This window comes from Triticum aestivum, chromosome 4A (genome assembly GCF_018294505.1).
Source record: "Triticum aestivum cultivar Chinese Spring chromosome 4A, IWGSC CS RefSeq v2.1, whole genome shotgun sequence".
NCBI classification, from domain to species: Eukaryota; Viridiplantae; Streptophyta; class Magnoliopsida; order Poales; family Poaceae; genus Triticum; species Triticum aestivum.
In genome coordinates this window covers 675,428,965-675,454,151 of record NC_057803.1, presented here as the reverse complement: position 1 = coordinate 675,454,151, position 25,187 = coordinate 675,428,965, and the positions used below count along the sequence as shown (strand labels likewise).

Here is a 25,187-nt window from a genome sequence, read left to right as displayed (position 1 = left end):
CCCACCCAGGTGCCCCCCTCCGGTGGTTCTTGACTCCAGATATTTTCTTTATTGTATAAAAAAATCCTCGCAAGTTTCGTTCCATGCATTCCAAGAACTTTTATTTCTGCACAAAAACAACACCATGGTAGTTCTGCTGAAAACAGCATCAGTCCGGGTTAGTTTCATTCAAATCATGCAAATTAGAGTCCAAAACAAGATGAAAAGCGTTAGGAAAAGTAGATATGTTGGAGGCGTATCATGTGCATAGGAGGTGAGCTAGAGCACCACAAAGCTCTCCCACGGCGGGCCAAAAAAACTGAGCAGTGCACTGCTCTGCTCGCTGGCAGGGGTATATATAGGCCTCTCTTTAGTCCCGGTTGGCGGCTAAAACCGGGACTAAAGGACCACATTTGGTCCCGGTTCCAGACACCAACCAGGACTAAAGGTTGTGGGCCAGGAGTGAGGCCCATTGGTCCCGTTTCGTGTCTGGAACCGGATCAGAGGGGTCAGATGAACCGGGACCAATGGCTCCCGAGGCATGGCCGGCCCCATGGCCTCACAAACCGGGACTAATGCACCCATTGGTCCCGGTTTATAGGTGAACCGAGATTAATGCCCTTTTCTGCCCTGAGCCAAAGCCCTGTTTTCTACTAGTCTTATATCTTATCTTATATTTACTAATTGGAGGCACCGTTAGAGTCTCCACGTTAATCCATGTCATCAAGATTAATATAGCCATTAGATTATAAATTTAATGGTCAAGATCTATTAAAAGAACGTACGCTATTATTAAGAAAATGCAACATGCGTAAGTGATTAAACCCACGCATTAAAAAAAAGAGAACCCTCCCTTATTAAAAGAATCCCACGTATGTAAATAGAGAGTCATTAAAAAAAGTAGTTCTGACCACGTACGAACAATAAAATATTAAAATCTCATGTCAAAATATAAAAAGAGTCCTCAACCCTCACGCCCATGTTCCCCGGTAAAAGTGCATGCCTTATCCTTGCAAAAAAAAATACATGTATGCCCCAAGCTAAAGAAGTATGTCAGAAAAAGTACAGCAACCAGGTACGTACATAAAGAAAAGAATCAGCACGTACGTAAAGGTTGCACTCACGCACATAAAAGAGTCACGTAGAAAGATAGTTCTCTTTCTCAAAAAGAAAGGGGATAGTTCACATCATGTATGTAAAATAGAAGATTAAACTCACACGTCCAAAAATAAAGAGTCCTTAGCACCCACGTCCATGTTTCAGGATAAAAGCGCGTGCCTTCTCCTTGCACGAAAAAGGACACACATATACAAATAAAAAATCTTCATGCCCTCCCTCAAAAACAAAAACAAAATAATCTTCATGCCCGAAGCTAAAAGAAGATCCTACATCTCAAATCACATGGAAATAAAATCCACTTGCCTGTCCGGTTCGACAAAGTAAAACGACGCGTATAAGTAAGCCGTCCTCAGGCCTCAACAAAGAAAACTGAGACGCCTTATTGAAAAAAAAAACCTTAGTAAAAAAGAAGACTCATAGTAAGTCGTTGACGAACATGCAAAATTCTTGCCCTAATGGCTCCTTGATACATCAACACTACAATTGTCATATAATTTGATATATCAAATCGCCTAATTGTGGCAACAAAGTATGCATAAATTCTCATGCAATAGATATTATATTTATAATCATCTTAATAAATATCAGTTGGCACGAAAGATTCTTGATTATTTTAAATAGCATTATTTTGTGACCGCACCACTTAAAGAAAAATATATTACGTACATGGTGCGAGTAGCATTATAGTTGTGGTACATGTATACACCAAGTAAATGGAACACATATCGACCTGAACAATATTGGCAAGAATGATCTCTTAAAATAGCCTATGCCCCTTCTAATAATTTAGTATATGCAAATAACAGATATAGACATCACCTTTGGAAACATGAAACTTACCATGCGGCATATGCCTCTCATGCTTCAAATTTTGTTGAGTTGTTCTGTATATGCTACAGTGTGGATCGAAAGTCGGGAAGATGTGTATATTCCATATCGATCAAATTAAGCCATACTATGTCCATCGCTTAGTAGGGGGTGTAAAATTCACAAAGAGGTGCATCTTGCCCCTATAGCATGAAGACTTCATTGAGACTAGTGATGGCAGTTTGCGCAACATAAGTTGGAAAGCAAATGCACTCTTCCCTATAATGAATTTTATAATCCATGTGTTTATTATTTGTTATCATTTTTTAATAACTTGGCATATGTCCACACTAGTAGAAAACAGGGTTTTCGTTCGGGACAGATAAGTCCATTAGTCCCGGTTCAGTCATGAACCGGGACTAATGTGAGCATTGGTCCCGGTTCATGCGGCAAAGGCATTAGTCCTGGTTCAAATGGGACCTTTAGTCCCAGTTGGTGCCACGAACCGGTACTAATGGGGTTTGAGGCATTAGTACCGGTTCGTGGCACGAACCAGTACTAAAGGTCCCATTTTCAAACTCTACCCCCCCGGATCGCCTTTTCAGTTTTGTAAGAGGCAAAAGAAAATGATAAAAACTTCAAAAATTAAAATCCTTCGAGGTGTAGTTATGTTACTACATCTACTAGTTAGGAAAATTTAAAAACTTAAATTCGGACATGTTTTGCAAAAAGTGTAGGGAAAATGTGAAACGGCTATAACTTTTGCATACTATGTCAGAAAAAAACATATAATATATCAAAATGTTCAGCACGAAAATCCGCATCCGATTTTGACGACCTATGGCCTGTTTGCAAATTTTTAGAATCCTCAAATTCTAAAAGGAAAAAAGTTATGCTCAAATTTCAGTTTTTTTGATTTTTTTTAATTTTTGTTAAATCTGGTCAAACTATGGTCGAACTACTTATTCAAAAAATATTAGTGTTACTAAATAATTATTCAGGAATATTAGTATTACTAAATAATTATTTCAGTTTTTTTTTGAATTTTGGTCAAATCTGGTCAAACTATGGTCAGACTGTGGTCAAACTATGGTCAAACTACTTATTCAAGAAATATTAGTGTTACTAAATAATTATTTCAGTTTTTTTGAATTTTGGTCAAATCTGGTTAAACTGTGGTCAAACTGTGGTCAAACTATGATCAAACTATGGTCAAACTACTTATTCAAGAAATATTAGTGTTACTAAATAATTATTGTTTTTTAGAACAATAATTTCAAACTCATACAGTGAAATATGTGACTTGATGCTCAAGCTAAATTCCTGGGGGTTAATAGGATCGACATCTTACTATTGTGAGGAAAACAACAAGTGCAGACTTGGAAACGAGGGAGAATAGAACCCGTAAGTTAAGCGTGCTCAGGCTAGAGTAGTGAGAGGATGGGTGACCGTCCGGGAAGTTAGATGATTTGGAATGATGAGGGGTGATTAGAGATTAGAGGTTAAATTGAGCAGTGATGAGGGGGTGATTAGAGGTTAAAATAATTTAGAATTTTGAAAAAAAAATTCAAAAAAATAAATAAATAAAAAAATTCATAAAATTTCCTTTAGTACCGTAGACCTCCAGACAACGGCCACGTGAATGGCCTTTAGTCCCGGTTCGTGTAAGAACCGAGACTAAGGGGGAGGCTTTAGTAACGACCCTTTAATCCCGGTTCCAGAACCGGGATTAAAGACCCTTATGAACCGGGACAATAGGCCCTTTTTCTACTAGTGCCAGTTGTATTATAACTAAAATTTAAATACTTGCATTTTACATCTAAGTTTAAGTTTATTAATAAATATGTGTCCCTATCATAGCTAGGCCGTGTTATTGCACGGGCGGATGACTAGTGTAGATAATTGAAAGCTAACACCTCCGTGTTTATTGCTCAATGTGAGGTGTCCGCGAACATTTGGTGATCTCTAATAAGTGATCCGTGTTGAAGATGCCCTTAGGCTTGACTTGCCCGGGCTTCGTAAAAGTTTTGACTCTGCCACTGGGTTCAACAGTTAGTTTCTTATGGGTGACGTTTGCTTAAGGATTGTGAACATTTAAGCTTGGGGATGTTGATGATTGCATTTTGTACTCGTCATTTTCTCGGGTTTAACCTTGATACTCTCGGGGATTTCTCAAAAGTATCCCCTTAATTATAGCTAATTACTAACGTATGTCCAGAATGTACAACTTCTCTCTTTAAATTCAATTATATGCAAAGTCGAATGGTAGTACATGGAAATCAAGCATATTTAGAAAGTACTCATCAAGGGTATCTCTTCCATAGTTCGGACGCCATACAATCACATAAATTATATGATGGCCTTACAGTAAAGAAATAAATCATGAGGTTCCCAAGCATGCATGCATGCTACAATAACTTGCAAAAAACATAGAAGCAATTACAACCAGATAGGCATACGGATTTTTATTTTGAGCTAACCAACCAGCATTATCACCTTGACGCCTAAATCAATGAAGCATGCGTCCACCATCTACTAGATTTAAGCAGCCAGGCTGCCGAGCTCAACGAGAAATGAGTCTACTATCAGTTGGTTTGTCTTCTCTGACGGGTGGGCGACGTCCCAGTATACGTATGATGTCGCGTTCGGACAAGTCCCAATTGACAAGGGATTGCATAGAAACACTGATGTTTCTATTGTACCAGTTGCGCAGCATGACCGCCTTGCCTCGATAAACCCTAATGCCAACCAACAAAAAGTTCAGATCAGACGACACACATGTACAACGCTAATGTGTAAAGTATAAATTGCAGCGGCCATAGCACATCTGTCCTACCTTGTGATCTAGGAGAGTTTGCAATATTATATAGAGGCGTGTAGATGTCAAGAACAGCAATCTTGAGGTCATGGTATTGCCTTGACAGTGTATTGACAGCGATGTTTAACTTTTTGTTGTATATCTGAGAGCCGCGATTGAGCCTGGAGACACACCCGCCCCTCCCATGGCCGAACACCGTGATCGCGAGTGGAAAACAACCTAATGGTGGCAAGGAAAATACACCGATGCGCCTTGCCCCCATGCCATGAAGTTGCTACAATCAGTACAAGGTTCAAATATTGAAATTGTCAGAATAACATGGATGCTTCAAGCAATAGAGGAAGGGAGACAACCTCTAGTACCATCGCAACTAAGAATGCTTCTTACCGTGACGGTGTTGCTGAAGATGCTGACTATCAAATCAGCAAATTGGTCAACGGTCAATGTCTTGAAGAGTAAGGGATTGATGTAGTAGTTCGGGCCAAAATCATTTGAACCAGCACTGATAATGTAGAGTGCTCCAGAGATGATTGCATGAGACTGACTGTTACCGGCAACCACTGTTAGCTTAGATTTGTACTCTTTGAAATATTCCAATTGTTGGGATAGCGGGATGACTTTCTGCGTTAGATTTACCCCGGATATATTAGCCCAAAGATTGTACGGTTGGGATAGAGGGAGTAATTTTCATCGTATGGATTTAAATTCTTTTGATTGACCACTACTTTTTTCAGGCAATATAAGATGGAGTGGACACTGATAGATGATACTTACAAACTCAAGTGCCGTGGGATCATAATAGCCCGATCCAGCTGATGCGAAGTTGGCCCCGGTCATTAGGTTCTGCCCTGATGCACGCATGCCGAGATATGGCGGGGGAGAGCCAGTAAACCCCACCTTTTCAGCTGCAAACACAAAATGGTGCATTGTAAGTCGCAGATATGGATCTAACAAGAACCAAAGTGTGATACTGCATAGAATCTAACCTATGATATCGCTAAGCAGTTTTCCATTTCCAAACCTCCCTGTGGCAACTTGGTTTTTGAAGTCCCTGCCGTAGGGAGGGAAGTTGGCTTTGGCGACCGTGAGGAAGTAGTCATTGTTGCCCACATCGACCAGCGAGTCACCAAACAGAAAGACTGCTGGCACCACTGGCCGTGACTCGCCACCATGTGTTGTTGGTCCTGTCAAAAAGAAGATAGCCAGGAGTAGCAAGCACCTCAACATCATTCGATCCGGATTATGTGACAATCGCCAGGGATTATGTGACAATCTGCTCTGATGGATGGAACGTCGTATGTGTGAGGTTTATATAGAACTGTGCCTGAGCATGCGCACTGCAGAGTTTGAATTGAAGCCCATAACTACACCCATGTGGACAATAATGGCACCCAGCTCAGTCCAAGTCTGCGATTGACAGTACCACATTTTTTTCTTTTCGAAAAAGCGTTGATCATGTTTGTGCCCGTATGGCAGCCAGAGTACAGACTACAGCGTGATAATTTTTGTTCCTACATTTCATTAAGTTTCATTTTTTGTTCCTGCTTTTCATTAAGTGAGCGCCTGTTTCTTTTGAACGGCTTTTGGTCATGGCCCATGAGTAATCGTTTTTATTGGCTTTTGGTTATGGCTCGTGACCGTGAGTAATTGTTTTTACGTCGGTTGTCCTGTCTGTTGGCTCCAGCCGGGTTTTGTTTTTGTGTTCTTTACTTGCTTAAATTTTGCAGCCTTTTGCCTGTTTTTCTCGAAATGAAAAAAAAACGTTCATTCTTGTGGCAATTCTGTGGAATGTACAATTAACGGTGTACTCTTTTACCGAAAAAGGCTTTCTCCCCGCTTTATATATAAAGCACCGACTATACAAGCACACCGATACAAACACACGCCACCACCGCACACAACACACACCCAAGGCAAGATACAAAGGTGACGATCATCGCCACGCGGTGTACTCTTTTTTGGTCATCCGTTTTTTGAATCAAATTTGAACTGGAATTTCATAACAATGTAGACGCATGTGCTTCATTCATGTGTATTTTTGGATTATTTTTCATAAGATTTGCCAACCTTTGTGGAACTGAAATGACAAGAGCAATGCGACACAGCCTGTATGGATCCATGCCAAAACCGGTGAGTAAATATATGTACAGAGATTCATCAATTGCCATAACGTGCGGCCACTAACACCTAGAAGCTAGCTCACTGGACGGCTCGTTAATTTCCGCAAAGTACCTTTGTAGCTCCGGCTACAAAGTTCTTTCTTCTTTTGATCCGTGCTTCAGTGTCCTTGCTAATCGCCATGTATGCAACGTTTCCTAATGTACGCTCTGTAAATCTGGTGCGGAAGATATAGCTCATGTGCTCTTTAAGTGTGCGCGAACCAACGCAGTTTGTTGTGAGGCTCTCGAAATCAGCAAGAAAAAATCGTTCGCTAGCCTGATTGGTCTGTCAGGTGCAGGTGTTATCGATTTCTGTTTGTGTGATGAATCAATCTCCACCAGCGATCTTATACGTAACCTGTCCAACTTGCGGAACTAATGGCCACTACGAGCTGGTACTGATGGTGACAACGAAGGCAATTTGTTAAACGGGAAGAGGCGCAACCACCAATGAAGCAGGGAAAGCATCGGATGCTCCTGTTAGAGATACGGCGGGCAAATCAACACAACGATGAACGAAAATAAGCAGGAGACACGAAATTTAATGTGTAAAACACCTCCAACACGAAGGAGAAAAAACCACGGGCGCCAGCCAGCCAAACTTCACTATATCAGTGGAGGTTACAAACGCCGGAGATTTACAACTGATCAACTTATCACTGTGGCGGCTTACAAGAGGTATATATAACATAGGCGACCTAGATCAATACTGATCCGTTCGACCCAAGCCTAACGGCGGCGGGCCTCGCTCCGCTCGCTTGTCAGAAGTTAGCTTTCCTCTTTATACTTGAACTAGCACATATGCCCGTGTGCTGCAACGGTAAATAAAATAGTATGCATTTAAAGTCAATGAGAATTATATATGCAACCAAAACCCTGTGTGCACACAAAAAAGGAATATTTAGCTTCTTGATTTCGCCACGTGTGAACGAATCAATCTGCTATTTTTTCATTCATTGATCGAGGGCATTTAAGAGTTTTGTTTCGTCATTACGTCAGAGGAGGCCCATGAGTTATTCAATCTACTTTTCTTTTCAATCATTTCAATTGAGGGGATTTTAATCTATGTAGTTTCTGAGTATTCTAGAAAACATGAACAATTTTTAAAATCCTAATCAATTTTTTGAAATTATGTACACTCTTGAAAAAACATGAACAAAGTATGAAAGGAAACATCTTTTTAAATTCACAAACATTTTCTGAAAACACCAACTTTTTTATAAAAATATTAACATTATTTGAATTTGGGAATATTTTTTTAGATGGGAACATGTGTTGAAAATTCATAAGATTTTTAGAAAACGTGTATCTTTTATACACGAACAATATTTTTAATTGTGAAAATTTCACTAAAGCAAGAATATTCTTTGAAATGCCATTTTCATTTTAGAAATCACAAAATTTTTGAAAAACAATATTTTTTTGAAAAAATGGAAAACTTTTTTGCAAGTTTCGAATATTTTTCAAAATGTCAACAAAACTTTGGAATTCTGAACATTTTCAAAAAATAATTAATTATGAAAGTTTTTTTGAGAATTTTTAATTTACAAATTAAATTCTAAAAGAGAAATAAACTTGAAAGGAAAAAAGATAATAAAAATAGAAGTAAAACATAGAAACAATGAAAAATGGGCTAGCCCATTATTGGTTGTCCTGTCCGAAACTCCTACTAAAAAACATGAACATTATTTGAATTTATTAAATTTTTTTTAAACAGGAACATGTGTTGAAAACTCATAAGAGTTTTAGAAAATGTGTATCTTTTATACACAAACAGTTTTTAATTGCGAAAATTTCACTCAAATAAGAATATTTTTCGAATTTGGAGCATTTTTTTTGAAATGCCATTTTATTTTTAGAAATGTAGATTTTTTTGAAAAACAATAAAATAAATTGAAAAAATGGGAAACTTTTGCAAGTTCCGAATATTTTTATAAATAGAAACAAAATTTTGGAATGCTGAACATTTTCCAAATTTTGTTTTTTTATTCTGAACTTTTTATAAGAATTTTTAAAGGAATAACAAACTTGAAAGTGAAAAAAGAGATAGGGAAAGGAGAATAAAAATAGAAGTAAAACACAGAAACAAAGAAAAATGGCCAGCCCACTATTCGTCGCCCAGTGCAGAAAATATAATTTTTCTAGCTGTGTGGGCAGAAAAATAAGTGTTCTGGCTTCGCTGGCCCACAGTGCGCGTCCCACGTACGAATTTTTTTCTAGCCGACAAACACATAAGAATTTAGTACCACCTTGGATAGGAAAAAAAATTTGACGGTAAAGGGATGAAAAAATTGACGAAACGCACCATGCTTTATTAGTAGGTATAGATTTGGAGCATAACATACACCTCCGAAACTAAACAAATGGTTGGCTGCTCTAGCGGGAGAACATGTGATTAATGTTGACGCTTCATTCTTGGATGAAGAATACTCTGGGTGTTGCGCAGCGGTCGTTCGCGATCATCGAGGGAGTTTTATCACTCTGTCTACGACAACTCTGGAGCATGTGGCTAACGTGGTTCAAGCTGAGGCTGCTGCTCACTACAAGGGGCTAAAGCTAACGCAAAACATCAACAGTTATAACACCTTGGTGAGATTGGACAACATCACGGTGGTGGACGTTTAGAAGCACAATGAAGGTTATTCTATGGTGGTAGCTCCTGTCTTAGATGATTGTCATAGTATTTTGAAAGAGTTTGGGAAGGTTACTATTAAGCATTGTAATAGGGAATGTTACTATTAAAGCATGGGTGGTTTACTGGTTTAGTAGCCAGCAACGCAGTGTCCACAACTGTACATATTGTCGACTCCTTAAATAATTCTATGATGCTTTTATAGGCTAGGGCATCAACCAAACTCTCTTCACTCAGGCTAGCCTGCCCAGCCATACTACATCGTTGCTCTTAGGCCTGTCCTAGGCACTCACTTTTTCCAGGCATGATAGCCGGCCGGGACTTAAACCAAACAATCCCTAAAAAACATCACTACCCGTTGTCGCAACCTACGGTCGTCGACGATGCTGCCAAAGCATCCCCGCCATACCTTCCCTCTAAAATCACTCTTTTCAGCATGGGTGACCACCCCACACCCATCAAGCGTCCACATCTTCTTCACCCACACGCCACTTGCTAGGGACGCGCGGTCTCTGGCACTATGAGGATCTCACTAGCTACTCTCTCGATATAGGGATTTCATGGCGAGGAGGAATTGGAATTTGAATTTCGATAGAGGGATTCCAACCAACCACCCACACCTCTATTCGGATAGGCCAGTTACAAGCTACGGCCTGAGCCGTCCAAATCCTGGCCGAAGACAAACGTACCACTCCTGTAGCTATATAATGGTACACCCGCTCAGCGGGCCCTGTTTGGGATAGGAAGCCACTTGGGAAGTCTTTTGGTCCGGTTGGACTTGGGTCGTGGTTCTTTTTGAATTGGCGCTTCGCTCTTGCCGGCACGATCATGATCAGCTACAGGGCTTCCTTCAGTATCTTCTGAGTTAGCAGGTGCAGGGCTGCTGACATCCCCCCTCCGATGAGAAATGGCTTGACCCCAAGCCGCCGAATGAGGGAATTGTTGACGGAGAGAGTCCAGATCTTCCCAGGTCGCCTCATTTGGAGATGATCCGCTCCACCGAATCAATCCCTGAGGGATCGTACGCTTGCCGTGTTGACGCACCCGCTGCTGAAGAACACGCTGTGGAACCTGAAGAGAAACAAAGGATGACGACAGTTTACAAGCAACCGAGCAGTTAGGCAGGACCACTTTTTAAAACTGGGAGACATGGAAAACAGGGTGAACTCTGCTGTCGGGAGGTAACTGCAGCCTGTAAGCAGCTTTGCCGATTTTGTCCAGAATGGTGTAGGGGCCATAATACTTGAAAGCCAATTTGTGGTTAGCTCTATGTACGACTAACGATTGCACATAAGGCTGTAGCTTGAGGAAAACCTGCTCTCCCACTTGGAAAGATCTCTCGGTTCTTTTCTTGTCTGCCATGTCTTTCATCCATTGCTGGGCCCGAAGCAAATGCGGCTTGACAGACGCCACCACCACTTCTCTATCATGCATCCGCTGTTGAATATCCACAGGAGCTACTATATCACTGACAGAAATACCAAAATATTTGGGGGAATGACCATACAACACTTCAAAAGGTCACTTGCCCACCGCTGAATACCAATTTGTGTTGTACCAGAACTCACACATTGATAGCCACTTACTCCACTTAGAGGGGTGAGAACTGATGAAGCTTCTGAGGTAACATTCAATTTGTTGCTTAACTCTCTCAGTCTGCCCATCAGTAGCAGGATGGTAAGCAGAACTCATATTCAGCTGGGTGCCAGTCCTTTGAGTCAGTGTTTGCCAAAAATTACTCGTGAAAACAGGATCTCTGTCTGAAACAATGCACTCTGGCATCCCATGCAATTTGTATACATTGTCAAGGAATATTTCAGCCACTTTCTATGCAGAAAAGGGGTGCTTGAGAGGCATGAAATGGCCATATTTGGTAAACTTACCTATGACCACTAAAATACAGTCAAATTGATATGAAGGGGGTAGTCCTGTAATGAAATCCATTGTAACAGTCTCCCATGCCTTGTTTGGAATTGGTAAGGGAGATAGCAGCCCAGGGTATTTCACTCACTCGGGCTTAGCTTGTTGACAAACTAAATAGGATTGTGCCTTCTCCTTAATAAAAAATTTCATACCAGTCCATCTGAACAAGGAGTGGATTCTGTGGTAAGTGACAGGAAATCCAGAATGACCACCAACAGGGCTATCATGTAAGGCAGAGAAAATCTAGTCATGCAGCTCCACATTATTTCCCACCTAGATGCAGCCTTTGTATCTCAGCAATCCCTGTAGTAGTTGGAAATTAGGTCTAGAAGATGGATTCACAGCTAACTCTTGCAGCAATTCAATTGCTTTGTCATCAGCAGAATAGCTAGCTACAATATCTTCTATCCACACATGATAGGATCTGGAGATGTGGAATATTTGGAAGGAATGAGGCCTTATAGAAAGGGTATCTGCAGCAGAATTTTCCACTCCCTTTTTATACACAATAGTGTAATTCAAACCCATGAGTTTAGTTAAGGCCTTTTGCTGCCAAACAGTGTGTGGTTTTTGATTTTGCAAATGCACAAGGCTCTCCTGATCAGTTCTAATTGTGAATTGTTTGAACTACAAATAAGGTCTCCATTGATCTACAGCTGGTAAGATAGCTAGGTATTCTTTCTCATAAACTGACAGAGCTCTGTTCTTTGGGACCAGAGCCTTACTAATATAAGCTAAAGGATGTCCTTCTTGCATTAGAACAGCTCCAATACCCAAGTCACATGCATCAGTATCTATAACAAAGGGTTTATCATACTGAGGGAGGGCTAGAACTGGAGCTTCAATCAATGCCCTTTTTAATGTTGCAAATGTTGTTTCTGTAACTTCAGTCCAGACAAATGGGACTCACTTTTTAAGTAGTTCAGTCAGGGGCGTGCTGATAACTCCATAATGTTGAATAAACTTCCTATAATAACCACTCAAGCCTAGAAAACCTTTGACTTCCTTGACATTAGTTGGAGTACGCCATTGCTCTACTGTTTGGATCTTGCTAGGATCTGTTGCAACTCGTCACTACAAAAAAAATACACTTCCGTGATGATACATGTTTGTCATAGTAGGTCACGTTTTCTGTCATGCATGTACATCCATGACGATTTTATGACACAATCAAGATAGTCATACCTGTGTTGTCGTAGAAGTGTTCCATGACATTACCAAAATTATCATCACGGAAGTGTCCACTTCCATGACGATAAATCGCGCGTCACAGAAGTGCTTTCATCATGGGTGACCGACACGTGGCATCCACCGTAACAGAACACCGTTAAGCTATCGGGTCCGGTTTTGGATCCGATAACCCATTAACAACCCCGACTAATGGGGATTTTCCATGTGTAAAATCATCATTGGCTGGAGGAAACACGTGTCGGCTCACCGTTGGGACAGATGTCATCCATTCATTGGACAGAAGGCGCCTATGATACGTCAACACGTGGCACGACCCAATAAAGGCCCATTCCTATGAAAAGGCCGGTCCGTTTGACTTGGTCAAAAGTCGGCGGGCCGGCCCATGGAAAGCCTGTTAATGGCCTATTCGCATATAGCCCAATTACAGCCCGCTAACCCAGGGCCCATTACGACCTATCCGAATTAGGCCCAGTAGCATCATCTGGGCCGTCCAATATGATTCTAGCCTGTTTTAACTTCTGGCCCATGTATGGCCCATGACGTCTTTCGGCCCATATGAGGCCCTTTGTAACTCTTGGCCCATTAACACCCCGTGGTGAAAATGGCCCGTAATGAAGATTGTATCACTTTATACCCATTAACGACCCGTGGTGACAATGGCCTGTAATGAACAGTGTATCACTTTATACCCATTAACAGCCCGTTATTCTGTTGGGCCATTTCCAGCCCATGTTATCTTTCGTCCTTCTCAGGGCCCATTTATTGTTGGGTTCATTTCCAGCATTGGTTTAGTTACGCCCTGTTACTGTCATTTTCTGCTTGTGGGCCAAATTCAGCCCAAGGTTACAGTCGGCCCGTTTGTAGCCTGTTAATACGTTGGGCCGTTTTCATAGCGTCATCAAATACAGCCGATTAACTACGGCCCGTTATGGTCGGCCCATGAACAGGCGATTCCAACTCTAGCCCGTTTACGGCCATAATGCGGTCTGTTATTGGCCCATGTTTGGCCAACTGATCATACGGCCCGTAGAAGGCCCATTGATGATACGGCCCGTAGAAGGCCCATTGATGATACGACCCATATAAGGCCCATTGTTTCTATGACCCGTAGAAGGCCCATTGTTTCTACGGCCCGTAGGAGGGTCATGGTAACTAAAGTAAATATGTAGCCCATGGTTATTGTGGCCTAGTTTTTAAAAATAGGTTATTGCGGCCACTAGCAAACCGCGGAAAAAAACTGCACTGACTACAAGCAAAGAAATAAAGAAGACAATAAGGAAATAAATAAGCAAGCAACTTATGCTAGGCTGTCACGGCTATTACACATATTACATCCACTGGGCATCAAAGTTCGCCACCAGTGCAAATATAGGGAACAATGTAGCATATAAACACCGCAGCAAAACAAGTCCAGAACTAAAACCACTTAAGAAGAGCTCAAGAAACAATATCCTGGGTACCCATAATGCTGGCAAGATGCTTCGCAAGTTTATTAACTTTCTCTTGTTTGGCGCTTAAATCCTCCAACACTTGTTGTTGCACCAGAAAGTATGCATCTGAATTCTGCAGGGACTTCCTCAGTCCTTCGGCTTCCAGCCGCACAACATCTGATCGATGTCTTTCAACTTGAAGTTGAGACTCAAAAAGCCGAATTGATTCAGGCAATGAGTTCGAAGAGCTGGTGCGAGCAGTAGTAGCCAGTAACTCGAACAGTACATCAAAACAGGACTTTGGGGTTATCTTAGTGTCTTCAATATAGTTTTTATCAGCTTTCTCAGAGACCAACAGGGAAGTCTCACTATCTTGCACCTTATCTGCACTACTTCCTTTACCATTGCATAACGGGGTACTCTTCTCCAATATTTTATCCGCGTTCTAAAAGAGAAACAAACAAAGACATCACAGGTTTATAATGTAGCATATGAAACTCATCTTGGTAAACCAGTTCATTTGTAAGGTGGACATGATAATAGCATGAAACAAACATATATCTATGTAGTATGGTCACTAGATGGTCTATATCATTATAGTTTATGTTGCCAAATCAAGATAGATACAGTTTGAATCATATCTATTTAAGACAAAGCAGCATAGACAGAATATAAGTGCGGGAAACTAGACAGCAATAACAACACTTGTAATGTGCATGGCATGAGAACATAACTATTTATTCAATTGAAACTGAAATCAACATAGAGCAAGTTACAACATCAAACACATTAGAGAAACAGGTTTAAAACATACCTATTGCACCATTGGAGTTTCAATTGCATCCTTGAAATTTGAAATTACACTACTAGGGAAAACCCTATACACAGAATCTTAGCAGCAGCGCTGCTCAAAAAGGAGTGCTGCTGCTAATTAGCAGTAGCGCGGGTGTGGAAAACGCGCTACTGACAAGTGTTTAGCAGTAGCGCGCTCTGTGTAACACGCACTGCTACAAATATTGACTGACAGTGCCCCCTCACCTCCATTTAGTAGCAGCGCGGTATCGCTAGCCGCGCCACTGCTAAAGCTATAGTAGTAGCGCGGTTTTTCTGAGGTCGCTGCTGCTAATTTTCAAATTGGACACACTTTTTGTCCCGGTTAGCAGTAGCGCTTCTGACGAAAGCGCGCTGCTGCTACTTTCTTGTCAGCAGCACGTTTTACGTCCCGCGCTACTGCTAATCCGCACCAACCCACCACCTTTTCCCCACCATCCCCCCTCCTCTTCCTGTCTTCCCTTTCCCCTACCTCCCACATGCTCCCACTCTCATTCTTCTTCTTCCTCAATACTTCTCCCCCATTACTCTCTCTCTTCTATCTACCTTTCTCTCTCTTCATTACTCCTACCTAACTACACCACCTCCATTAATGCATCTCCTTTCTCTTTTTCCTTCCCCTCCACTAGTTGAAGTTGTCTCCTCCCAAATTAGGTAGCTAGGTAGATGTAGGATTTAGTTAAGTGACCTATTTGCCCCCTAAATAGATCTATGTTTGTCAAGAAGAGCTTTGTGCACTTTTGATCTCCCTACAACATCATCTCCACCGTGTGCTCGATCTCGAGATAGGTGATGAAAATTTCATGCTTTTGCAAAATGGAAATATGTTTATGTGTGTGTGATATGTTTGTGGAAATTGTGTGTGTGGCATGAGTTGACGCCAAATTGTGCTTTTGAGTTGCCTATGTTTTGCCGAAATGTCGATTTATTTCCGTTTCGGCGAATTCCGGGCAAACTCTAGATCCATATATGTCCTATTTTTAGGGAAGGTCAGGCCGAATTTTTGTATGACTTTGATGCATGCACGCATTTTTATAATCAATTTGTTTATTATTACCGTGCAGAGTTGACGATGGTCAGTGGAACGATGGTGGACAGGTGGTTGCGGTCGGCGGTGCAGGACATGAAAGAAAATAACCGGACAGAGGTTTTATGTCCGTGTCGAAAATGCAAAGGAATAGTTTGGCTCGACCCCTATGACGATGGTCGTGTCGAAGCGCACCTGCTCATGACTGGTTTCATGGATGGCTATACTCGGTGGATAACTGAAGATGAGGATGACGATGTTGAGGATGCCGACGGGGCAGGCAATGATGACACGGGGCAAGACGAAGAGATGATCGATAATGGCGGCGGGGAAGAGGCCGGACATGGCGGCGGAGAAGGGGCCGGACATGGCGGAGGAGAAGGGGCCGGACATGGCGGCGGAGAGAACGACATGGACTCCACGCAGCAGAGTTCGTCGGTACTAAGTTCAATCGTGCGGGACCCTCATGTTCAAGCATTGCTTCGCAAGGAGACGAGTACTGAGAGAGCTGCTTCTAGAGAGGAGGCTAAGCTGGAGCAACTGGTGGTAGACTCGAACACTCCATTGTATGATGGTTGCAATCCTGAGGTGACCCGCTTGAGTTTCACGCTCCAACTCCTGAAGACGAAGGCTAAAAACAAATGGACCGACACTAGCCTCGATGAGCATCTCAAGTACCTAAAGGATGTTCTTCCCGCGGGTAATCTATGTCCTACTAGTGTTGATGAGGCCAAGAAGATCGTGTGCCCTCTTGATCTGCCACACGTTAGATACCATGCATGCATCAACGATTGCATAATTTATCGGAAGGAGCACGCGGAAAAACAAGCTGTCCGGTGTGCAATGCTTCTCGATACAAGAAGGCCGGGAAGAAATGTCCCCAGAAAGTTGTATGGTACTTACCGATCACTCCCCGTCTCCAGAGGTATTTTGTAGATCCCAAGGAAGCAAAGCTAATGCGCTGGCACGCGGAGAGGAAGAAGCCCGACGATGGAGATGATCCGAAGCTGAGACACGTGAAGGATGGAAGCCAGTGGAGAGCGTTGAACAGCTTCTATCGGTATTTTGAATGTGATGCAAGGAACATCGTGCTCGGCGCGTGTACCGATGGCATGAATCCGTTTGGCAACCAGAACACCAACCATAGCACATGGCCCGTGTTTGTATGGATGTACAACCTCCCCCCTGGTTGTGCATGAAATCGAAGTACATTCACATGAGCATGCTTATTCAAGGGCCGAAACAACCAGGAAATAATATTAATTTGTATCTGGGGCTACTTCAAGAGGAGTTAGACACGTTATGGAAAACACCGGCCAAGACATGGGACGCCAGCAAAGGCGAGTATTTCAACATGAGAGCCGCGCTGATCACGACAGTGCAGGACTATCTCGGTTACGGATATGTGGCAGGCCAGGTGTGCCATGGATATTGCGGATGCACGCGGTGCATGGATGATACGACGTCTCAGCAGCTAACGTCAAGGAAAGATGGCGGGTCTGGGAAAATCGTGTACATGGGGCATCGAAGATGGCTTGAACAGGACGACCCATGGAGAAACCGTGGAGATCTATTCAATGGTCACGCTGAGCATCGAGGACCTCCACGTAAGCGGAGCGGTGCCGAAATCGATGAGCTGTTGAAAAACTGGAAGGAGTGCCCCGCGCCGGGAAAGACGATGAGAAAGGCGCCGGACCCGCTGCTGAAGGTATGGAAGACGAGGTCTGTGTTCTGGGACTTGGAGTACTGGCACAAACTCGATACACCTCATTGCCTTGATCAAATGCATATCTGTAAGAATGTCCTTGAGAGCTTGCTCGCAACACTGATGAACATGCCGGATAAGACCAAGGATGGGCCGAAGGCAAGAAAAGACTTGCAAGATTTGAAAATCAGGGAAGATCTGCACATGCCGCCCCGTAAAATGTCAGACGAGACAGAGACGGAGACAGAGGCACGGGAGAAGAAGGGCAAGAAAATAAAGAAAGAGGATTATTGCCCCCCTTCTTGCTTCACCTTAAGTCAGGCTGAGATCAATGCCTTTTTTAAGTGTCTTACCGAAGTCAAAGTTAGTTCTGGTTACTGTGGCAAGATAAGCAGATATCTAGACACGGACAAGAAAAGGTTTAGCGGGATGAAGTCTCATGACTGTCATGTGATGATGACGCAGATACTACCTGTTGCCCTTAGAGGGATAATGGACAAGCACGTCCGTGACACGCTTATTGGTCTCTGCAACTTTTTCGACGTCATCTCTCGAAAGTCGATCAGTGTGAAGCAGCTCCGAAGGCTACAGGAAGAGATCGTTGTGATACTGAATGAGCTTGAGATGTACTTCCCGCCCGCGTTCTTTGACGTGATGGTGCATCTGTGTGTCCATATTGTGGATGACATAATAGACCTGGGGCCGTCATTCCTGCACAACATGATGCCGTTTGAGAGGATGAATGGGATCATCAAAGGATTCGTTCGTAACATGTCCCGTCCGGATGGAAGCATCGTCCAGGGCTATTTGACAAAAGAGTGCATCTCTTTCTGTGAGAATTTTCTATATGGCGCAGACCAGCCGCCTGGTGTTAGTATTGGTTTGCCCGTTAACAAGCACGATGGGAGGCTCGAAGGAGATGGTCACTGCAACGGTCGCAGGGAACTGCACGTGGCATACTCAGATCGACGCAGCGACTTTGACAGAGCAAACTTGGTAGTGCTACAACACCTAGACGAGGTAGATCCTTTCATGGCACTGCACAAAGAAATTATCGCAAAGAAGTATCGTGACCGGGGGGTATGCAGGACGAACGCCGAAGTTACTAGAGAGCACAACTCCACTTTCCTGCATTGGTTCAAAGAGCATATTATTGCTAATCCCCCGGAGGAGGGCTCTAAGGACGGATTGCTCATATACGCCTTAGCACATGGCCCCTCGCCCAACCTCGTAACCTATCAGGCATATGATATCAACGGATACACGTTCTACACGGAGGCCAAAGATATGGACAGTGATGATCAGAACTCAGGGGTGACGATGGAATGCATGACCGGCAGCGACAACGGCGCAACTGAACGATTTTATGGAAGGGTCGAGGAGATCTGGGAGCTTGACTACTCTGGACTGCACAACACGACGATGTTCCGTGTCAGATGGGCAAAGAATGTCGAAAGAGAAAACCGGATTTTCACTACCATGAGTATACCCGACGCCAAGAGCGCTACCGTGAACGCTATCGCAAAAAACGAGCCATGGGTACACGCTAAGCACGTGACACAATGCTTCTTCATAACCGACCCATGCAATCCCAGTCGTGTTGTCTTGAGGAGAGGCAAAAGGAACATCATTGGAATGGATGGAGTCGCCAACGAGGAAGACTATGATCAGTACGGCAACCCAATGAGGGAAGATGACGATGATGATGAAGTATACGTCAAAAGAAGAATCAATACTACATTACCTAAGAAAAATCGTACTCCATGGAAAAGGCAAAGTCACAATGAGGGGCTCAATTATTCTTCGACGAACAAGAAGGGAAAGAAGCTGACTCAAAAACGAAAACGTCAGCGCTGAGGAACCGTATGTTATCGGTCAAATGATGTAATATATATATATATATATATATATATATATATGTTCCTATTTTGTATACACACTTAGCCATTATTATGCATGGGTCCAATGATGTAATATATATGTTCCTATTTTGCATACATATTTAACCGTCAGATGATGCAATATATATCGCCCTCCCTTCGTTCACTGCTCTCTGGAAATAAAAGTGGGAGAAAATAAAGGAAAAGAAAAAGGAAAACTGGAAGTAGTAGCAGCTACTGAAGGTAGTAGTAGCGTGTTTCGTATAAACTGCTACAGCTACTGAAGGTAGTAGCAGCACTTTTCGTATAAACCATTGCAGCTACTGAAGGTAGTAGTAGCGTGTTTCATACAAATCGCTACAGCTACTCAAGGTAGTAGCAGCGCATTTTGGCCAAACGCGCTGCTGCTACGTCCACTTAACCCAAAATTCTCACTATCCCTGCTTCATCCCGCCTTTTCCCCCCAAATCCCCACTCTCTCTTCCCCCGTCGCTCGCACCCGACCCCGGCGCCGGCGCTCGCCCCCAACCCCGCCCTCGCCCCCGACCCCGACCCCGACCCCGGCGCTCGCCCCCGACCCGGCCCTCGCCCCCGACCCCGGCGCGCACGCCCCCGACCCATCGGCCCTTGCCTCCCTCCTCTGTTCCCTCCCCTCCCAACCTCGGCCGTCGTCGGGCCTGCCTCCTCGCCCCTGCACCCTCTGTAAACCTCCCCTCCCACTCTCTCTCTCTGATAGGGTTCTTCGGTTAATTTACTTAGGTTTTAGTTAGGGCAGTATGTTAATTAGGTTATCTATTTAGTTATGAATTTAGCTAGGTTTCAAAATTAGCTGAATTTATATGCAAATTTGAACTGGACATGTGATATGTGGATATGTCATGTTTGGAAAATGATCCGAGTGGCCTATGTTACGTCAGAATGTTGATTCATTTCCGTTCCGGTGAATTTCAGGCGCTCGATATGTCCATTTTTTAGCAAAGGTCATGCCGAAATTTCCCGTGAATAAAGGCATGATTTGTGCTACATAGTTGGCATATCGAGTGCTGGCACATAGATTTCTTTTTATGTCATTTCTCATTTATTCATACTTTTAGAAATAAATGAGGACACTTAATCATAGGAAACATGTCGAACAACGAAGAAACTGGGCCTTCTGACCAAGATGCAGACGAGATGGATTATGAGGGTGAACAAGAGTACCTCGACTATTTGACTGCTCAGCAAGGTTTGCAGGTCGGCCTTGATGATGGTACTGACGCCGACATCGACACCGATGGCGCCGGCACCAAGACCGGTGGGGAAGGTACCGGCGGGGAAGGTACCGGCGGGGAAGATACCGGCAGGGAAGGTACCGACCCCGATGCCGCTATCGAAAAGAGGAAGCATAAGAAGCAGAGGATACGAAAACCTAACAAACTAGGGATTGGACGACTTGTGATCACAAAGATGGCACTTGGCAAGTTTGAGCCGTTAGAGCTGGAAGAACCTCGCAAGTGCTATGGGAACCAAGTAGGATGCATCCTACGGGAATGCGCGAGCATCAACGACGATGACTTAAGGAGTAAAGAACATTTGACGCAGTTGCTCCTAATGAAGTTGCACAAGAGATTCAAGTTCCCCGACCAGGATGATAACATAGAACAACCGTGGGATGATCCGAAGATGAAAAAGATTAACAATCACGCCATGGGCATGTTCAGCAATGATTTGGCCTCCTGGAAAGGGAGGGTGAAACGAGCTATTGAGGCTGATGAACCCTTGTCCAAGATTCTGGAGGAAAATCCGACACTTACGGAAGAGGAGTTCGAAAAGTTCAAGGACACTTGCGCTACTGAGGCAGCCAAGGCTAAGGCTGCGAAATTCAAGAGCCTTCAGCAAAGGAACATGGGGAAGCATCGCCTCGGAAGCCGTGGCTACCTCAGTAAAAGGCCCATATGGGATAAGGAGGACACGGAACGTGAAGCCGCGGGTCTCCCAGACCCCTTCGCGAAGTTCACCAACCCCTTGGAGCGTGACTTCATCAGGGCCCGCTACAAGTGGGACAAGGAGAAAAAGGTTTTTTACACGGACAAAATCACGAGGAAATTGATTAGACTACTAGAGAAGCAACACCGGCTTGCAGCCGAAATCCCTACTTCTCCGATGAGGCCCAAGTGAGACACCCCTCTCAACCGGGCCTTGAACAAACTTAAGGGACTCCCTTTGGGCCAGCGGCCACAATATGGTCGTGTGCACGGCGTTGGAGACGGCGCCACGTGGAAGGTATTTTACGACGAGGGCCCGGAGGCCAAGAAGCAGGAAAAGAAGTTTAGTAAGGCAGACATCGACGCGAAGGTGAAGCTTGCGGTCGAGAAAAAAGCAGCTGAGGACGCAAAAAAAGCAGCCGAGGACAAATATGAGTTGCTACAGCAGGCAGTGATTTTGCTACTAACTTGGTTCCAGTTATCATCAACTGGACGAAGGAAAATCCAGACAAGACGGTACATGACTTCCCGTTGCCCAGTTTCGTCGGGAGCAACTCCATGAACAACAACACCATCGCACCATCACTTGCTCATGCAACCGGGCCTCCTCTCGCAGCCGCTCCCGCTCATAGCAGCCCGTCCTCAGTCTCAGGCGTGCTAGGTGGGCCTTCGTCTTTGGCTGAGCTCGACACCGTCACGGTAATTACATGTCGCACCAACATATATATATATACACAATATTCCATTTTTGTTGCCTTTCGGTTGTTTTACGCCACAGACATATGTTTTTGCAGGAGAAAGAAACCCCATGCACCATACTCTACTTGATCAAAGGCGAGAAGGTGGGCGTGGGAAAGGGAATGATAATGGACCCCTCGCAACCCATGTTCCACAACCAGCCGATCCCTGCTGGGCACTTCAGGGTTAGCTTGACCAGTGTGAAATCGGGGCACGAGGATTTGCCTCCTCCAGTACAGCATGTGGGAGCGGACGATGAGGCCCCGCCGCGGATTGGAAGCTGCAAGGGTTGGGTGCTGCTATGGCTGAAGAATCTTATTCGTCTGGAGCCGGCCGAGAGCACACCAATAACCACACATCAACAAGCATGTGCGGAGACCACCACCCCGCCTACGCAATTACCAGCTCCTGTAGTGCCGGGTGAGAGCGGCGGACGACATGATGAAGGGGGTGCAATAGTACTGGCTGATGTAATTTCTCCTGTAGAACAGAGAATGGATGATGAGAAGGAGGTCGACCCTATGGATTACATCAATACAAACGCGTATGACTGTGACATAGATATGATGAATCAACCATATGATGAATCGGGCTATCAGCTTGCTAATGAGGATATGGATGATATGCCCGGGCAGGGTCGTAGCAGGGATTGCAAAAAGTCTCTCTTCATGAAATCCTCACATGACACGCCTGAAGATGCCGCCTCAACATAGGCTCAACTAGCCGGGCACGAGGGTCGTACAGTACTTAGCCCGGGAACACTGGGGCAGGGGTTAAGGAAGGGTCTGGAAGGTGTGCCCAAGAAAAAGGAGAGGAAGAGATCGAGGAAGATAACTGCCTCCAAACAAGCCAGAGCACATAGCAGCCAGACGATGCATTCTGAAGAGCGTGTACCCGTGAAAGGTGCGGTCATGTTCCATCTCACGGGCAAGCCGATGCTACCGCCGAAACCGCTGGAGGCACTATCAGGGGATCTCAGGAGACTGCACGACCATGTGCTTTCGACTGAGAAAAGCCTACTAGCCTCAAAGGATCCAGGATATCCGACATACGCGGCTCGTGTGCCTGAGGGGAAGTGCTACGTCGAGACACGGCCCGCGGAGGTGTTCTTCCTGCGGTTTTACCATATCTTTGAGATGTTTCTAACAAGGCGGCTCGATTTTACAATCGTCCGCCTTTTTGCGCTCCATATGAGCTCCGTCATGAAGAGTGAAGAAGTCTCGCAAATTTGTGTGGTGGATCCGTACTACATGCACGAGTCTTTCTTGAGTCTCGGCGACTTTGAGCGTGAAACTGCTAGGGAGTACCTCCAAAACTTCATGGTACAGAATAAGGACCGGGAAATTGTCCTCGTGCCTTATCATCCAAAGTAAGTCAGTTCCGGACAACCCTTTCGTACATTTCAATCATTCCTTCTCTCTCATATGGGGAATAATTTGAGGTGTCTTTTCCCCGCAGCAACGGGCGCGCCGTCCTTATCGTTCTTTACCCGCAAGTCTCCCACGCCGTGTATTTTGACCCTTCCAGAGACTACGAGATAAAAGACTACACCCACATAATGAATATTCTAGATGATGCTCTCCAAGGCTTCAGCTTTAGAGGTGGCCACGTGCAGATCAGGAAACAAAGGAACAAGAAGATGGGTTTCGCGCATAAAACTAACTTCTCCTGCATCCATGTCCCAAAACAAAGCAAGAAGGATGGATTCTACATCGTCCATCTCATGATTCAGTTCAACACGGATCACCAAAAGCTTCGCATGAGAAGCAGAAATGATGATCATATCCACAAGTGGCTAGAATCTCATGGAGAAGCGGATTATAAACTTAGAGATGACTTCTTTCGCATCCAAAGCGACATTGCGACGATCATCATGAAAGAAGTCGTCGATGAGAAGGGGATGTTCCACCACGGCCCTATATCGCGAGCTGACGTCCGAACTCGCATAGGCATGCAACGTCTAGACCTCACGCCGTTCAAGAAGCTAGGGTTCATCCTCGATGATATGGAAGGATGGAACTTCTAGTGATTTATGATGCCGATGATGATGATATGTGTCGGTTGAACTTGTATACTTTTTGTAGCGATGAAACTTTGTGATGTCCATGGTCCCTGCCGAACTTGCGTAACGCTACTTTGTTAGTTTGCGTACGATGACCTGCGTACCTCTAGTTAATTAATTTGCATACTGTATGTTGCATCTAGTTGCTAACCCTTTCTTTTTCGGTGTTGCTCTAGTATATTTTGTTGCATATATATGATTGTACATCCTCTTCACGAACATGCATCTCTAACAGGTACCTAGTTTCTTGATGGCGAGATGGAATTGCTATGTCATGTACAAAGGGAAGGTTCCGGGGGTGTACAACGAGTGGCATGAGTGTCAGGCGCAAGTGAATGGGTTCACGGGCGCCAGCCATAAAGGCTTCAAAAGCACACAAGAAGGAGAAGCTAGTTACTTGACGTTCACGCTAGCGCGAGAGAGGACTCGTAACCGCCACCTCATGTACTTCATAGTTCCGCTCTCACTCATAGTGATAGCTCTTCTTGCATATACCTTTGTTTAGATGGATGACATTGTTGTAGTTGCAAGTATTCGAGACTTGCATGTATCACTATTTTCAAGATGATGACAAGATACCACTTTGTGTTGGATGATGATTATGATGAGACTATTTGTATGTATATGCTACGATTACATTTGTGGTCTCGCAGGCATTTGTATGTGTATCATGATGACATTTCTATGTGCTAAAGATTCTTCTATAAAGCCTGTTCAAATACAAAACTAATATGCCAAAAAAAAACAAAAACTACTTAAATTAGCAGTAGCGAGTGTATAAAAGTTAGCAGCAGCGCCGCGATAGCAGTAGCGCGTCCAGGAAAAGCGCGCTAGAGCTACTAGCAGTAGAGAGCTTCCACTAACCGCGTTGCTGCTACACTTGTGTAGCAGTAGCGCCGGTGAGCACGCGCTACTGCTATGT

General features: G+C 44.1%; 1 protein-coding gene across 1 annotated transcript; it reads right to left on the bottom strand.

Moving 5' to 3' along the window:
• Positions 1–4,208: 4,208 nt before the first annotated feature.
• LOC123083051 (GDSL esterase/lipase APG-like) lies at positions 4,209–5,989 on the bottom strand. The gene is made up of 5 exons (XM_044505199.1): positions 5,710–5,989; positions 5,498–5,628; positions 5,111–5,344; positions 4,742–4,997; positions 4,209–4,643 (listed from the first exon to the last, which is right to left on the bottom strand). The coding sequence occupies exons 1-5, from the start codon at positions 5,951–5,953 to the stop codon at positions 4,447–4,449; spliced, it is 1,062 nt and encodes a 353-aa protein (XP_044361134.1). The 5' UTR covers positions 5,954–5,989; the 3' UTR covers positions 4,209–4,446.
• Between the last annotated feature and the right edge of the window lie 19,198 nt (positions 5,990–25,187).